At 32.8% G+C, this 17,916-nt stretch overlaps 1 protein-coding gene across 2 annotated transcripts; it reads right to left on the bottom strand.

The window, feature by feature from the left end:
* Window positions 1-1,515: 1,515 nt before the first annotated feature.
* Window positions 1,516-13,669, bottom strand: LOC11424655 (myosin-12). 2 transcript variants are annotated; one of them, XM_024776531.2, is made up of 40 exons: window positions 13,438-13,669; window positions 13,195-13,323; window positions 12,119-12,262; window positions 11,803-11,948; window positions 11,551-11,707; window positions 11,403-11,461; window positions 11,149-11,308; window positions 10,888-11,037; window positions 10,664-10,800; window positions 10,437-10,583; window positions 10,210-10,311; window positions 10,074-10,131; window positions 9,885-9,986; window positions 9,748-9,785; window positions 9,476-9,602; window positions 9,224-9,394; window positions 9,001-9,132; window positions 8,789-8,895; window positions 8,352-8,412; window positions 8,053-8,230; window positions 7,747-7,952; window positions 7,439-7,558; window positions 7,222-7,320; window positions 6,564-6,779; window positions 6,111-6,250; window positions 5,869-5,970; window positions 5,298-5,472; window positions 5,182-5,229; window positions 5,028-5,087; window positions 4,459-4,629; window positions 4,158-4,313; window positions 3,870-4,076; window positions 3,586-3,735; window positions 3,426-3,496; window positions 3,232-3,331; window positions 3,062-3,118; window positions 2,912-2,968; window positions 2,501-2,581; window positions 2,073-2,155; window positions 1,516-1,935 (listed from the first exon to the last, which is right to left on the bottom strand). In XM_024776531.2, exons 1-40 carry the CDS (start codon window positions 13,438-13,440, stop codon window positions 1,794-1,796), a joined length of 4,749 nt encoding a protein of 1,582 aa, XP_024632299.1. In that variant the 5' UTR covers window positions 13,441-13,669; the 3' UTR covers window positions 1,516-1,793. The 2 variants fall into 2 exon arrangements, with proteins under 2 accessions (XP_024632299.1, XP_039686547.1); XM_039830613.1 differs by lacking the exons at window positions 13,195-13,323; window positions 13,438-13,669 and having other exon boundaries at window positions 11,803-11,938; window positions 12,119-12,253.
* Between the last annotated feature and the right edge of the window lie 4,247 nt (window positions 13,670-17,916).

Below are 17,916 nucleotides of genomic sequence, written 5' to 3'. Positions count from 1 at the left end.
GTGCATGCATGACTTAAAACAAAAACATCTATATTTTTTTTATTGCACTATTAACATAATGAAATTCACGTGTTTGTTTAAAAGTTGGACTCTCTTGAGTCGGCTTCATAATGCTATCCAACTCGACCCGTATCTTTTCTTCAACGCGTGGGTTGTTGGACAAGAGCAAGAAAAAATCAGTCAATGCAGAGGCAATTGTGTCGCGTCCGGCCAGCAGGAAATTGATGACAATATCTCGTAGATATTTGTCATCGACATCCTCTGAATCCATAAATCGGGACAGAAGGTCTTTCAGGCTTCCGACTCGCAGTCTATGTCTTTCTTTTATCATTGCCTCGGCAGATGAGTTTACAACACTGATAGCTTCTTTAAGTTTCCTTTCCGACCCAACATTTAAGAATCTCTTAAGTTTCCAATATAATGGCGACACAACCATTGCTCGTTCTGCTGTTATCTTTGAACAAAGATCAAATTCATCAGGAAGAATCGAAGTCGGGAGTGATGGTAATAGACAATGGGGATCTAACCCGAAAGAAAATTGACATATAATGTCGAATGAATATCTGCGGAATATGTCTTGCATATCAATTAACATTTGCTTTGAATAATAAGTAAGTAATACTAAGAAGTAGTTGATCAGCCTCAAAAACAGAGCAAACAATTGAATTGAGAATGATGAATTGCAGAAAGAAAGAAACTTACCATAAAAGATGGTAAAAATATCAAGGAAGATGCTCCAAAATCAATTGCGACACGAGGAAGGAGAAGTGATTATTGAATCTCTTATGAACCTTCCTCTCTATATATAGAATGGATTGAAATGCATTTGAAATTTTAATTAAAAATCATTAATCATCATATCATATTAAATTAATTAGTTAATTTGATACACTAATATAAGAAGCATGTATAAAAATATATAACATCATATTTCTTGTATTCTTATCTATGCTAAAAAAAATTGTGTGCATGACTTAAAACAAAAACATCTATTTTTTTTTTTTTTACTTAAAATCTAAATTGGTGGAAAACTCATTTTTCCACCCCAAACAAAGGAAAACTCAATTCGGATTATAAAATCTGAAAATCACATAAACATTTTCGTAAAAATAATAGGGCGAGCGAAAGAATGGATAGGGTTGGAAAAAAATAATGGTTGAAAACATATTGAAAGGTAAATATGTTATCCCTAAAGAAGGTGGGAAAGTAAGCAATCTAATGGCGAGGGCTCGAATAGTATGCATAAGATCTTAAGTTTAAAGTTAACTATCTCCATTGTATATAAAAAAAGGGTGGGGAAGTTGTTTCTTCCCATTATAAAAATAGTATAATTGAATATTATTTCCGGTTCCATTTCATTGTAACTCCATTCCATTCCATTGTAAACATTCACGATAATAAAATATTGAAGTTTCAAGAGAAAAAGATATAAAAGAGCTTCATAGAGTACACACATTAATCTTATTGATAAAACTCAACTAGACTGACTAATAGAGTAACTAACTCAAATTGAACTAAAACCAAAACATTCATTCCTTCATTTAATTTCTTTATAACATTATACAACATTGTCAAAATTCACTGTGGCCTTTAATTAGAAGCCTTACAAGAATTTCAAAATAAATTGAATCTTCACAAAAACAAATTAAAAAAATTAGAATAAATGATATAAACTAATTACAAATTCTTCACCTCACAATTGAATCACTCTCACCTCACCAAACCCAAATTAAATCAATAAAAAATCATAAACTAAAACTATATTTGAACAATAGCACCAAACTTTCACCAGCTTACTGAGAATCACTATCAATGTGCTGCAACAAGAATTGGAAATCAGATCTTTGTCTAAGGATTGTTGGTGGATCCACATCCATATCTGATATTCGAATGTCGCTCATGGATCGGAACAACTCCTCCATTAAGAATGGAATGCTGAATTTTGTGTAAGGAACAAGTGTAATAGATTGTGTTAGGAGAATTTGTTTTTTTGAGTAGAAAGTGACTTTAGAACTTGAATGTAAAGTTAGAAAAATCAAAATGGATATAGGAGCATGTGAATAATCAATTACCTAGATTCTACCTCTAGAAGGAAAGAGTTATTGAGTATGTTTGTTGAGTCTTCTGTCATAAGAACTCTCATTCTGCTAATGACCTGTAAAATATAACGGTGAAAGGGATGGGAAAGAAAAAATTGGAGAATGTTTAGTGCATTTAGAATTTATCTATTGCATAATGAAGTTAAGATAGTAGTGAATATCAGTTATATTATTCCTATGTAATGTATGTTGAAATTGAGGTGTTTTTGACGAATTTAGGGTTAGTTGCATGGTTTTCGCTATCTTACCACACATGCGAGTTGTATCTCGATTCAATTCAGAACTAAAAACAATATATATGAATGTTTAGTGTCTATCTATTTTATTCACAAATCTCATCTTAAATCTTGATTCATGATAATGCAGCAAAGGTAAATACGATTGAGGAGATAAGGACTTACATCTGGAGATAATCCTTGTGTTCCATACTTGTCATCCCAGAACATAGTTCCAATGCGATATATTTGTGGAATACTTAAAACCTAATAGAGTGAGGAATTAAACAAGAAATTATAGGTTACATTGGTTAGAATCATTCCTCCTTTCCCGAACATGTGATTCAGATAAAATTGCATGTAGTCATAACACTTCAAATTGAAGGTGTATCTGAAACCGACATATAATCACTTCAATTTTCTCAATTTTTTAATGATGTTTATGTCAGTGTTATGTATGATTCTGTGTCAATACTTCACAGATAATATTCAATCTTAAGTTCATTCTTCATAGAAAACCATAAGTTAGAGAAAAGCAGAAACAGTTAGATACTCAATATACACTTTTATCATTGATACATGAGTTAGTTACATTACCGGGCATAGTTCATTTGTGATCTCCTCCAATGATTTTTGTGTCTTTTGATGCAAAACCTGTATTGACAAAGCAATTTGAATATTGAGGAAAGAAGAACGAAAGTGTGCATCATTATTTTTAATCGTTAATCCTTATCGAAGAAAGTATACCAGAAATCCAACACTTTGGCGTATGTGTTTAAGTTCATCCCAAGATGTCCCAGCAAACTGCAAAGTAAGCAAAAAGAAAAAAAAAAATTGAAAATGAGTTTTGAGCTTTTACATTTTTTGTCTTCCTGATAAGTCATAACTCATAGGTTACGGAAAATATCTGAAGTTACCTGATCTGTTGTTTTGAGACACCATAGTTCCAACTCATGCAAGCCTGATTTCACATATTCTCCATTACTAAAGGAGCAACACTCACGACGAAGCAACAAACTGCAAAACCGTAGTTACCGTAACTTCATGAAAATTTCTGTATAAAATTTCTAGTCCAACATGTTAAGTGAAATTGAGTTAAAATTTTGTCCACCTATTAAAGAGTTGAACATTCATGTATGAGAAAACCTGACTAAATATCTTCCTTGTTATTATGGGAGGGACCTGAAATTGCAACATGTTGAATATTGAGAAATCTTTTATCTGTTAAGCATAATCCAACGAAAGAAATTAGGCGAGTGATTCATGATTACATAGTTGTGGGACAATATACTCAAGACATGATCTAACTTGCTGACAATTCCTTTCCAGTGCATATGCAATGCTTGCTGTTTTGCAACTATATTTGAATGGATGTTTCTGGATGTCCCTCTTATTGATCTGCTTCTTATGGATCTTGGTGCCTGTCAATGGTGCCAATAGATTTATCAAAAGTTTTAGATAAACTGCTTAATTAAGTTCTTCAAACAATTCCCTAATCAGCCAATATGCAATTTCATGTTGCACATTGGAAGTTTTTCATAAACATGCTGTTTACCTGAATACAAAGATTTAAGAATGGACTAATCTCTTTCTTCAAACTATCACGGATCATTCCATATATCTTCTCCACATATGCAGTCAAGTGTTGCTTAAATAGAATAGCAGGATACTTGGCTTCCACTTTAGATTGCTCATTTGGCTTCTCAACCATCCCACTATATCCACTTGATATCCCTATGCCCATTGAAGATGAACGTAAACCCTGAATTTTGCATAAAAAAGCACCATTATGGTATTAACATTAATTTCATGCCCTAAAGTTTTTGCTGGTTTTGAAGCTTACTTGTGCCATTTTTCCAAATAATGTGGCCGGTGAGTTTCGGTTACGCGACAATGCCTTAGTTGTGTTGTTGCTGACCTTGAGTGTGCAATGTAGATAAAACAGAAGTGTTGATGTTGTTGAAAGCCAATATGCTAGATCATTGATTCCTTCTTGACTCTACCAGAAACATAAAATGGTAATTATATTTCACTCAATAATATGAGTGGACAACTTTCTTAATCATTCAATTTACACGACGATTTCGTAGGGTTGAGTGAGAATCAGAAACTGAGAGTGTATAAAAGTTCTTGGAAGAGTATACCTCTATAGAAGTTCGGATGGTGTGAGTTATTTTATCGAATATATGTGTCTTCTCTGCTTCAAAGGATCTCCAATGAAGAAGTGATTTATAAACAATACAAGAAACAGCTGGTCTGTTTTTCTCAAAACGCTTATCTTCCATAAGACACTTGAGCAATGCATCATGACTTTCCTGTTTACAAGTGATATGAAAACTGTAAGGTACCATTTTATATTGATGTACAACTTGTTCTCTCAAAATCTCTATATTAAAACATTATTTCCATTACAGGGTTTTGGCTTTGTTTGGTAAGGCCAAACTGCTGCCTTATAGGCGATAGTTTATAGCGCATAAGCTCGTATCACCAAAGTAGAGCTGTTTCAAAACAATTTTTCTCACAAGCTTATCGAGTTTTTTGAGTTGCTACATCAAGTAGTGTTTGAGTTCATAGCTTATATTTATCAGTTTGTACAACCACAAATTTTACATGACACTTCATATTTAATTTTCTAACTTATCCGCTATCCATAATAACCTAATCCCCCATCCAGTATTTTTGACCAAAGAGAGCTCTTGTCTCTAAGACATACCTGCTGCCTTTCTGTGAGTGATCTTTGCTTTGTAAGAAAGGAAACAGCTACTCTTGGTTCCTGAAAACATAATTAAATTCATTCAAATCAACACACTGTTATGAATCACTTGCACAAAATTTCTTAAAGAATAATTGTAGTAAGATCGAAATACTTTTTTCGCATGCATTTCTTCTTCTGTTTTATTTCCATTGTCCAAGTCCTGCAGCATCATAAAGGATAATTGTCACATGATGAAATGATTATAAGGGAAAGATCAAAGTATTGTACCTTGATTTGTGTTGTCATGTTATCTTCAATAGATCTTGGTTGAATCTGTTGTACAACAGAAACCTCCTGATCCGTTTCTGTTTTTTCTGGATGAATTTTCTGTTCTACCACAACTGCTGCCTGGCTCCTTAGACATTCATTCTCTGATTCTAAATTTGATATTTGATCCTTGAGGCTGGAAACAGAATCAAATTTTTTATGTTAGTTTTATATTTCAATAGTCCTTCCTAAAAATATTATCAAATAATGTCACATATAAGAACATTATGGCCTGTGATACGGAAAAATAATCTGTGACATTTAGGTGGAAAGCTTCAAATCTTCACTAAAATAATGTATAGAATACCGAACACAACACCATCACTGTCATGTTGATACATAAGTGATTGAATGTAACCACAGGTGTGACTTGTGAGTGTCATGTCGGATATTGTACTTGTACACGCCTTCAATAAGAAGTGTTGGTTCTACATAGAACTCAAGTGCAGCCTTATTTTGATAATTGTTTTTGACAGCTAAATATCATAAAAATAGTAATAGTAAATGATGAAAATGTTATATTGGATCGTACATTTTGATCTCTTCAGAGAGATCTTCATTTTTTGATTCCACCAAAGCCTGTTGGCAAAGAACCTGATTCTCAGATTCAAGGTTTGACAAACTTGATTCCAATCTGTAATAATAAGGAATAGATAGTCAATGCCAGTTTATGATGGTGTGTGTGTGTGTGTGTCTGTGTGTTTGTATGTCTATATATATATATATATATATATATATATATATATATTTGTGGTTAATTATATTCTTAACAACCTTTCAATAGTCTCCTGAAGTTGTGTTGCTTTAATCTGTGCTTCTTCTGCCTCTTTCAGCCTTGCTTGATTCTCCCTTTCAATTTCCGTGTACCTTTCTTCAAATTCTTTGATCTTGTTTTTTAGCTCTTCTACTTCGCTCTGTATTTTAAGAATTTCAATACAATTTCTTGTCATCATAGTATGTGTCAAGTGAAAATTATTTATACACGATCAGGTTTTCAGAAACAGGTATTTTTTATTCTAACGTGTCAATACCATATTGGAATTGAATTCGGTTCCTTGAGGTTACAAAGTAAAAATATTATTATTGACCTGACACCTCATCGACAAAATATAAACAAAGAAATATAGCATACTGGAACTGTTTACTAATCTATTTTTACAGTCCTGTGATTTTAATAGTGAAAGTAAAATATTCTAAATATCAATGTGACAAAAGTTTCAGATTTACCTCCAGTTCCTCATTTTTATGTGACAGAATCTCCAGCTTGGTATTATCCACAACAGGTACCTCTTTTATTACTGGTGGTGCTTCTTCAATTGCTATTTTTGCTGCTTCTTTTTCATGTATAATTGCAGCATGAGCTTCATCTAACCGACCTTGCATTTCTTGTAATGCATTTTGTAATTTCAAAATCTCTTGCCCCTTAGCTTCTTCAAGGTCAACCTGCATTTTATATTTTTCAGGTTAGATAAAATGTTGCATGAATAATTAAGGTTTCTCTTCTCGCTACTATCTTGAATAGTATGTACTCAATAGTTAACCTCTAAATTAAAATGTTAAAGAAAAATTATTTTGAATGAAAGTAAGGGTCGTATTTCCATTTTCATTTTTACTTAAAATGTTGGAGGTTGATTTCAATCAATGTTTTAAAAATCAAACTGGACATCAAACTAGGTCATGGTTCAACTATTTTCAATCGCTCAAATAAGGATGAAACCGCGATCGAACAACTCTAAGCTATTTTCTTACAACACATAAGCTTTCAACAAAATATTTTCTTATAGTAAACCAGCCCTTAAACCTTTTAATATTAATCAAAATAATTTTTTTTTGTTGAATCCATGCAGTGTTTATGACAGTGAAGTATTTGAGAGTCTATACATACCCTCATGTGCTTTTCAACATCTAGTCTCCATGTAAGCTCCTCAACACGTTTCTCCAATTTGTCTTTTGCTTCCTTAAGTGCTCCAGTTTCCCTTGCAGCCTGCACAATAACTTTAAATTGTTACTATAGATATTCTACAAGAATTGGCGTAAAATTCTAGAAAAGGATACAAAGAAGTAAAACTGTTAGAACACACTTCGTTCGAACAGAAACTCACCATTTTAAGCTTTCTGAGCTCTTTTCGTGCAACTTTAGCTCTCCACAAACATTGAAGTATAACAGTTGATTTCTTCTGCTGTTTGTAACTACAAAGAGCTTGAACTTTTCTCCATTGTGTCTGTAAGAATAAATAAATTTGAATAATGAGAATTATCAATGAAAAGTTAAAGTATTATAATTTGATATTATTTTTACTTGTGTCCCAAGCTTCTTCAAATTTTTATTGATGATAATTTAGATGAGCATTTTTATATCTATGTCATGATCTATGTTCGTGTTATGTATTCCTTATAATGTTGTCTTTACCTGAATTTTGGTTGAAGCCTTTGTTCTTCTTCGGTACCTATATTCGTTTCGTGCAGCTAATGCTCTCAACCCTGATTGAATAACAATAGCTGATGCTTGCAATGATGCATAATACACCCTTGCTCTATGTGCACGGACATGTTTCTGTATCCGGATAGAAGCTGCTTCTCTCCTCATATCGTCATAGAGTTCCCGAGCAAGCTTTGCTGATATAAGAAGCGTGAAGAAAAGTAATATAAGTCAGCTAAGCAAAGGGAGAACAAGTACTAAGAATACAAGTTAGTTTTTTGTGTGCAAAGGTGACACCTCTCCAAATCTTCTGCATATGAATTGTGGCCTTTTTCATGGTGATGAACTCTTTTCGGGCTAAATGTGTTCGGATTTGTCTCTGTATGAGTCTAGCTGCTTTTGCTAAGACTTCGGCTCTTCGTGCATCTAATTCGGCCATCTGACCAGCTCTGAGGAATACCTTTGTTTTTCCCATCTGATTGAAACATTAAAGGAAATGCATTAGAGCTTATTACATAAATCCTGATTTTTTTTTTATTTTTTTTTTAATTATTCCTTTTGCTTCTTTATAAAACTTTTTCCATGTATAGACTTACTTGATAGCCTTTTAAACCCATCTTATCACAGATTGCAATAGATGCCTTTTTCTCATCGGATCTGCATACACGAAAGCATTCATTATCATTTTGTTTTGCAAAGCACAAAATATATCTTGTAGAACAATGAGATATAGATCTATGGTATTTATCTTAAAAGGAGTCTGAATTGATTATCAATTACATAAGCTACACCATAAGTTATGCCTATTGTTATTTTCAAGTTCATCTTCAAGAAGATTAACATAAAAATACTTGTATTACATCTTTATCTCATCATTCTTACTCCATTTTCTTGAAGGTGACAATCAATTTTATTAAAAAAAAAAAAACATTTTCATTTCCTTGTGTAATACTCCAGACTTAAATATGAGCAAAATACATGTATTTGGTCCAATTGTGGACAAGATACATGTACTTTGTTTATGCTTATATACCCGTCAAGGACATCAGGTGCTAGCATTCCAAATCGATCAAGGAACTCTTCAAATGTTCTTTTAGTTGGATATCCAGCACAACTGATCCTAATTGCCTCAAGTACTCCCTACAAGAGTAATGACATAAATGTCATTCGGCGACATTTTCTCGAATTAACGAAACATTCATACATTTAATAGACAATAGGAAAAAGAGAGAGAAAAAAACTCACCCCACATCTTAACTGGTTTAGGACATTGAAGTTCTCAAATATTCCTGGCTGCAAAACTGTATTTGGTTTCACACACCTTATGTAATGTGGTTCTGTTGTGCTTAGTGTCTCCATGAGAGATTGCAGTTGTTGCTGGATATTAAAATTTAATTCAGAAGTAATTCATGGATCGAGAATTTCCGGAAATATGCAGAACAAATCAATGTTGTAAAAATATTCTTACCTTAAATTGTGAGCCAATGGAAGAGAATTTTGATTGCTTTGATGTTTCCTCAGGTAAAGGAGGAAAAAGATTAGCAACGAATGTGCAATTTGAAGCACATAAAAGAGCTTGATGTTCTGCAACAACATAATCTTTGTTCTTATCAAGAAAATAATCTGCTTGGTATGTGACCTGTGTACATCAAAAGGATTTGTGACAAGAAGTTATCATCTTTAGTTTTTGACAAAATCATTTATAATTTAGTACACTTACATCTCCGGCGTAATGATTAACTATGAAGTCTGTTCGAGAAAGTTTTGGCTTGGTGAACCGCTTGTGTGCTTTGTATGTTTGGTACATCTTTTGTGCAAAAGTCTCATGAGTTGACTTTGGAAACATACTGAAAAAACAAGAATATAATTAAATTTTCATCTTTTAATTTTTGGTGTTTTTTTACATCTTTTACAGGCATATTATGAGCAAATATGGTTATGTATTTTGAAATTTGAATGTATTCAAAGATTTTTCAGTAAGAAATGACATACCATGCTTCATCAAGAAGCGCAATAATTCCACCAGGTTTCTGCATTCAGGACAAATAAAGAGTTTCAGAATTTTATTTGGTAGACAAGTTCATGTACAACCAATGTTGATACATAATAAGTCTCTAATTAGTAATTACCTTCTCAATAAGATCAAGAACATCCTGATTATCCACAAATTCTACATAGCTCCAATCAATTTCCTCTTTTGTGTACTCTTCTTGCTCCATCTTGAATACATGCTGTTGAAATTGAAACAGTATTTCTATATTATTATTCATTTGGAACAATAATGATGCGCAAACGGTATTTAGAAGTTATAACCTTGCCTGATTAAAATGTTGTTGTAACTTCTCATTTGTTAAGTTGATGCATAGTTGCTCAAAACTGTAAATAGAGAACAAATAATATTATAATATAGAGATGTATAAATTGTTTTCTGACAGATATAATTCTCATACTTACCTGTTGATTTTGAAACTTTCAAATCCATAAATGTCAAGAACTCCTATTAGGCTAACTGCATTAGAGTCTTGACCAATTGAACTGTTAATCTTATCCACAATCCTGCCATATTAGAAGAGTGCATACTTTAGAAAAGTGTTATTTTGATACAAAATTTTGATAGACACCGTACGCACTGTAAATCCTTTATTACATGGTTAATTCAGTTCAAATATATGGTTAATTACCAATCAAACAATCTGGAGTAAACAGTCTTCGCCAAAGCATCTCGGCTCAAAGAAGCTGCATCAGGGTCTAGTGGTTTCGTAATGTTTCCATCAGGGGTAACAATGACGCGCTGGCAAAGTGAGTCTTCTAGCGATTTCTCATCACACCTGAACATAAACATGTTAAGAGACAATGATGGCCAAGCTTTGGATTTATATGAATTTGACAGTCGGATCAAAGCTTGTACATGAATAACTCGGCAACTGTTCGAAGGTGGTAGAGTGATTTGTCATCTTTCAATTTGGAAGAATCAAATTCGCTCCCTTTGACGAAGTCAATGTTTCCGAGATGAAGAATTGCAGCTACAACACGGAAGATAGCATCCTGTGGAGAGAATTTTGTTCGATCATGTCTTCACAAACACAAATCAATGCTTCATGAAACTGTGATGCACTTTGACGTAATACATACCTGCTCATCCTGGTTGATGCCTACAATATCCATTGCATTTCTTGTCTCTAAGTATTCTTTTGCATCATCTACATTTGACACTTCATAACAACTTGATTGATTAAGATAGCGAAATTTCCTTGGATCCCCTAACTTGTACTTCTTAACATCCTATCAAGCAAATTTTAACCGTTAATATTTTCTCCTTCACCAGGGTTTGGTATCCGTTTAACCCTTAGTCATATATTACTAATTTTTTCATGATGGTTATAAAAAGGTTACCTCTTGCGGAGCTGCACAAAGCATGTAAAAGCAATGATAGTTTCTCTCCGGGTCAGAAACTTGGCAAACACGAGATCTTTCAAGGAGGTACGTACGGATCGCAGCTCCAGAAATCTTCCCATTCTTGTCAAATTGAATTTCAACAAACTTACCAAAACGACTGCCAAAAAATTCAATAATTTTGTAAAACAAATTCAAATGGAAATTATGCTGGGAATATATATGGCTTAAGAAAATATCTATACAATATTTACCTTGAATTGTTGTTTTTCACAGTTTTGGCATTTCCAAATGCTTCCAACACTGGATTGGACTGATGAATTTATAATGCAATTACTATATATTTGAGTTAACCAAGAAACAAATTTGTAACTTTTACTTAGTTCAATAATTCAATCTCACCTCCAAAACTTGCTGTTCTACTGTCCTTCCTTCGGTATTCGATCTACCTCCCATGAAAGCTAGATATCTCATAAGCATTTTAGTCGTCTCGGTTTTACCAGCTCCACTTTCTCCACTTACCAAAATGGATTGACTTCCATTTTCATTCATCATTGCTCTGATATATTAAACTAGTTAGTTTACTCTAGTAATAAATTGATTTCTAAGTTACCTGTGACAGACAACAAAATCTATTTCTACATTGATCTATACCTGTAACATGTGTCTGCTACAGCAAAAAGATGAGGACTAAGCTCTCCAAATGCTGCTCCTTTGTACTGCTCCATCATATGGCTGTCATACAAGTGTGGTAGTCTACGAAAAGGATTCACCGCAATCAAGATATTCCCTGTATACGTCTGCTTATTTCATTAATACTGGTCAGATGTTACTCCTTTAATCAATATGTATACGGTTTTGTAATTTGTAAGGACTGAAAAGTGCGTATTAATTGGAGAGCATTACAGGGACTAAACATATTTAACCCAGAGATATATATTGAGAAGTTGATTATCTGGTTGTGACTTACATATATTTCGTTGAGTGAAAAACGACACAAAAGGTTATAAAGGACTCCGGGTTCATGGAGGTATGCAAGCTTGGTCATGTCATCAACCCCTGCAGGTGGTGCCTCTGTATCTTTAGGGTAAATACTTGAAATTTCTGCCACAACCTGAAATTGAGCATAATGCTAATGTTTAGTATATATGCTTCTTTATTCTTGCACTTCAAGCATCAAAGTTATGAGTATAGTGATACATTTTTTGGAAGTGGAATGTTGAATTTGGGCCAGGATTCTGGCTAGATATGAAAGAGGTCTGTGAAATTCAATCAAATGGTGGTGCTTGAGCAAGCAATCTTAGGAAGACTTAACTTGAATATCAATTATTCTTGACTTATCATGTGTAGCTTTTGGAAATTGTTTAGCTAAAAGGTGCTTAAGGGAAAAGAATAATTTCTATCTGTATTTTCTCAATAAGGATATTCAATCACTTATATTTAAATGCTTATTGCGTCTAATCCACGATGAAGCTGGAAACTCGTTTGAGAGCTAGTCCTAGGATTTTAGATTGATGTTAGTGATTCTCAGTTAACATTTGCTAATGTTTTAAGCTTTATATGCGGAAGCAGAATCACATAAGCATCTATCATAATTTTAAATTTTCATAACTCTTTGGTTGAAATCTTGCAGAAAGTCCATTCAAAGAACTAAAAAAAACCAAATTTAAAGTTGATCGAATTCCATACAATTCTCATATAAGCATAATATCATCATTTGGATCCAAAGTAGGCATTATATTCTAGTCAAAGAGCAGAATTCTGCACCTGTCTGTGACAACCTATTATTTAACATCTAAGATATGGAATTATTCTAATCAAGTTTACTAAGCTATGTAGCACCGGCACTTCAGATCAAAGGTATACACAATAAGTGTTTGACACCGACACAATACTGAAGCATGTGGTAACATTCACTCACTTTCATCTTCTTAAATACTAGTCTCTACATGTTATAGTGTTAGTAGCATGTCCGGTGTCCATAATCCTAATTCCTAAGGACACGGCTTTTAGTAATCCAGTTTAATGATCAAGTAAAAATCTTACAGTTTTGCCATCTGTGGTAATGATTGTAGCATTTGTGCCATTGATTTTTGTGACTTCACCATCAATCCATGCAATCTCAGGATCCTCAACCCAAACCTGTGATCCAACAATGATGTTCACAGGTGTTCCCTGAACAATCAAGCCAGAAAACAAAAAGTTAATATATAGTATATGATCCAAAAACAAAAAGTAAAAGAGAACAATAACAGAAAGAAAACTCAAACTCATAATTCAGAAACTAACCATGATGCTATATTCTTCTGATCATGAAATTGTAGATTGAGGAACTAGACCAAAATGAATGAATGAATGAATGGTTATGAAAAAGTTGACAGAAGGAAAAAGGGTATGTTAAGGAATGGTGGTGTGTTTAGCAAAATCTGAGAAAGCTGAAAGGAATGTCCAAAAGAAAAGGAGAAGAGAAAATGGCAGGGTGGTATGATAACTTTTTAAAGCTAAAATTCTAATCACATTACCACCTTTCTTCTTCAGTCTCATGTACCTTTTTACTTTGCTCCTTCCACGACAGATGATGACTTGGCACCAAAAAACTGAAAGTATGGTTGAATATGATTTTATTCAATATAAAACTCACAATTTTTACATAAATTTTTTAATTTTATTTCTTAGTATTATTTTATAGGGATTAAACGAAGAGATTAAAAAAACACTAATTTATTTTGAAAAAATTAATAAAAGTAGAGACTGATATTAAATAAAATTTATGCAGCACTATAAAAAATCGCAATTTTATCACACTAAAAACATATATAAGCTAAAAAGTATAAAAAATGAGAATATTCAATTCAAGTATGTGCAGCCTGATAAGTAGGGTCATTGTTGCTTAGGATATAAGAAGAATGAAGCACCGTCCAGCTGATAATCTTTGAATCTTTATTTTTTTGGTATTTTTATTTTTTATTTTAAGTCATTATTTTGTGATGCAGTCAGGTGCATTATTTGGTATGGTAGGGTGACACATTTAATAATACACAGCTTGTGTTTTTTTTTCTTCTTTTTTACAGGAGAAAAATCATATCATTTCATTAATAATAATTTGTTGAATAAAAGCAGGTTTATCTTGTAACAAAAAAAAAAAAAGCAGGTTCATCAATAAAAAGATAGAAACAAGATAAAAATGTAGCTATTCACATTAAAACGAGAATAACCTCATTGCCTTGTCTTTATAAATTTAATGTTCCAAAGGTAGATTTAAGGTTCATGGTAAAATTCATGCATGATTATTATGCATCTTAATTTTATTTTTGAACACTAAAATTATGAATCCATATTTTACCAAGTCCTACAATCAACTGATATTAGTTGTTGGATGACGATCAAACAACTCGTAATTACTGAATAAAACACAAAATGTAAAATATCTTATCATTATCCACCAACCAACATCTATGATCTTTGGAAAATTCATTTATGGAGTGCATCGGTAAAGAAAACTATAATTTCTATTTCAAGCATGCATACTCTAAGGACATTTTTCCAAAGTCAAAATGTGAGTGAGTTGAAGGAAGACTCTCATCATAAACATAATACAAAATAATAGAAGAGTAAAAGCAGACTATGAAAGCTCAGCCACACAAGGGGTTCCACCTGAAATGGCTGAACACTGTCAGGGCTCCACATTTCCCAAATTTGTGCAAGTCTCCACCATCCTAATTATCTGTTTTTACATTTTAATTATTTACACCCCTCAAAAAATTAATTAATTATTAAAAAAAAACTGTTTTTAACTCTAGTGCTTTTTTTCAGCTCATGAAGTGTAATCACTATCACACGTATAAACATGTATGTACTATTCTATGTATATATTTTGAATTTCATGCAATCCATTTCTGTTTCTAAGCAATTCAGAAGATTCAATCCAGTAATTTATAGTTTAACATGATGTTTTAAATTGTATTTACAAAATTGAAACGTCAATCTTATGATTTGATGTATGATCTGAAATGTATGGCTGCCACAAATGTGTGACTGAATTGGCAGGAAATGCAACATTTTCTAATTGTGGGACGGTTGAGGCCTCTGCTACATTTTTTAGACTATGGTCCATTTCACATGAGAAAAAGGAGTTATGAGGTGTGATGGTGGGACATTCAAGCATAGGAAAAAGCCTAACACAGCGTGGCTTTCCAACCAACCTTTGCTAATCATCTTTTTCTTTTGTCATTTGTTTAAACAAATTTCATCATGTGGGTATCATTAATCATCATTACTCCCTCCCATATTATTATTATTAAGTGTTTTGCTTATTTTGTTTTTGTCAAATTTTTATGGTAGGATGGTCTGTGTATAGGGCCCTGTTGGAAAATTCAGATTTTGATGTACCAAATTCTACTTTAGGAAGATACTTATTTCGTCGGTTATTCTTTTAAATTAGTTTTGTTTTTGTTTCTAAAACACTATTTCGAAAGTGATTTAACTTAATACTCACAATATGGGAACATTTTTTTTTTTTTTGAATTCAAATTCAAAATCGCACTAATAAACTTAGATGTGTGAAGCAGAGTAATCAATAAAATTGTTTCAAGCAACAACAACAAACAGACTTAAATCCAAGCGTGAAACAACACTATAAGCATAAACAGATCAAACAAGATAACAAGGAAGAGTAAAAACGACACACCAATATTTGTTACCCTAAGATTCTCTATCTTGAAGCCACTCAAAAAATTGAACAATGACCCCTTATATTGTGTTCATACTCACACAAATCGCGCCACAATTTTCTGGATTGCGCGACGATTTAGAGCTTGTACATAGTTTGGCTCATCCGTGATCTTATCTTGTTTTAATTATGTTGTTTAAATTATTATTGGGGTATTACATTGTTGAATTTATGTTCAATTATGTTGTTGAAATTGTTGTGGTTGCATTATGTCGTCGTCGTTGTTATAGTTGTTGTTGAGGTAGAATGTGATTTAATGACAAATTATTTTCTTGTCTGTGTTCAAAACAAATTCAGATTCTTTAATCCTAAAAATGCAAGAAAAGAACCAACAATGAGAAATCATCTTAAATATGAATATTTTAAGAAAGTTTAGTGAAATGAAAATCACAACAAAGCAATAAATTCTAACCTTTTTCACTTTGTCACTACTTGTTCTCTTACGACCTCTCTCAATCCCACTCTTGATTCTTTTCGGAGCTCCTTTTGTGTTTGCTGGTTTAGGATCAAGTAATTTCTTACCACCCATTGCTCTCAGCCAAGTTTTCATCACCCATGTGAAAGTCTCCGAGGTCTCATTTGCTAGTAATGCACAACCAAGCAATCTTGATTGAAAGTGATTATTCACACCAATGAAGGGAGCAAATGACATTTTATATTTGTTTGTGATATATGTTGTATCAAAAGATATCACATCTCCAAACTCTTTGTAATCATCTATACCATTTGCATCCATCCAAAATACATTTTTCAGACGACCATCATCATCATCCAAATCCATCGCATAAAAGAATCTTGGATTTTGTTTTTGCATAAGCGTACAACATTCCAACATTGCATTTGCATCTCCTGATTCCAAAGTCAAACGACGATCCTTATCTAAAAGATTTTTAATATCTTTCTCCAAGCAACCAACTTTCTCATACCCTCCGTGTTGTTTCGCAAGTGTGGCAAAAAATTTGCTTGGTTTCACACCAACATGTTGCAAAGTTTCAATAATCAATACATTGCTTTTGAGCTTTATTGATTCTTCTATGGCAAGGAAAATAATGCGCATATGCTGGAAAAAGATCATGATTGTGATCTTTGATGAATTCATGGATCACCCATCTGTCACCACAATTTCTTTTGATATGTAAGGCAGCCCCACATTCAACCTTCAAACAAGGACGTGGATTTTGCACCGTCGATTCTCGTTTTTTACCATGTCTCGTGCAAGCATATTTCACATCAATAAATTGTTTAGAAATTTTCGAACGACGGCTACTTTTAGTGCATACACCAAATCCGACACATTTAGCATATTGAGCATAGAAAGAATAAGCATCTTCTTGTGACTCAAATTCCATTTCAATGTAAGGTTCTTAACCTCTAAATCAGCAACATATGATTCACTATTGAGAGGCTCATTGGCAAAAATATTAAATACGATGTTCTGATACTGCTCTAGAAAATTAGATGTTTGATACTACAAAAAAAAGTCATACACTACACATAGGAGGCACACAAAAGACAATTTTTTTACGGGAAAAAATACCTTACAAAAATGACCAATGACGTACAGCATTTTTCTTCTCTTAATGAATTTGTAGATAAACACTTATATCTACTTTCTGATAATTGAGAAATTGAAGAAAAAGCCAATGATTTTTTTTATTTTTTCTTATAAATGGACAAATCACTTTGTAAAGGAAAATGGTGTGAGTAGTAGCAGTTGTGAACTTGCTGCAGAGTTTACTTAGCGTCAATTTAACTAGTCGCCAAAACGTTTGAGGTTTGAATAAAAAATAAATAAAAAACAATTAAATGGTGTCTCTTATCAAGAGCTTGAATTCTTAAAAAAATAATAATAAATAAATAGCCGTTGATGGAAAAAAGTAAATGAAAAGAGCAACTGTTTAAGAGAGAGTGTGTAAAAGCAACCGTTCATGGGTTTTAAGGTCATGGAACGAACCAGCGCGGCTCCTTGAATTTCATCCCTTCCACTTCGAAGCTCAATTTCATTCAACTAAGATATCTCGTTTCAATCCACCGTCACA

This window comes from Medicago truncatula, chromosome 2 (assembly GCF_003473485.1).
Source record: "Medicago truncatula cultivar Jemalong A17 chromosome 2, MtrunA17r5.0-ANR, whole genome shotgun sequence".
NCBI classification, from domain to species: Eukaryota; Viridiplantae; Streptophyta; class Magnoliopsida; order Fabales; family Fabaceae; genus Medicago; species Medicago truncatula.
This window is presented reverse-complemented; position numbering and strand designations above follow the sequence as displayed.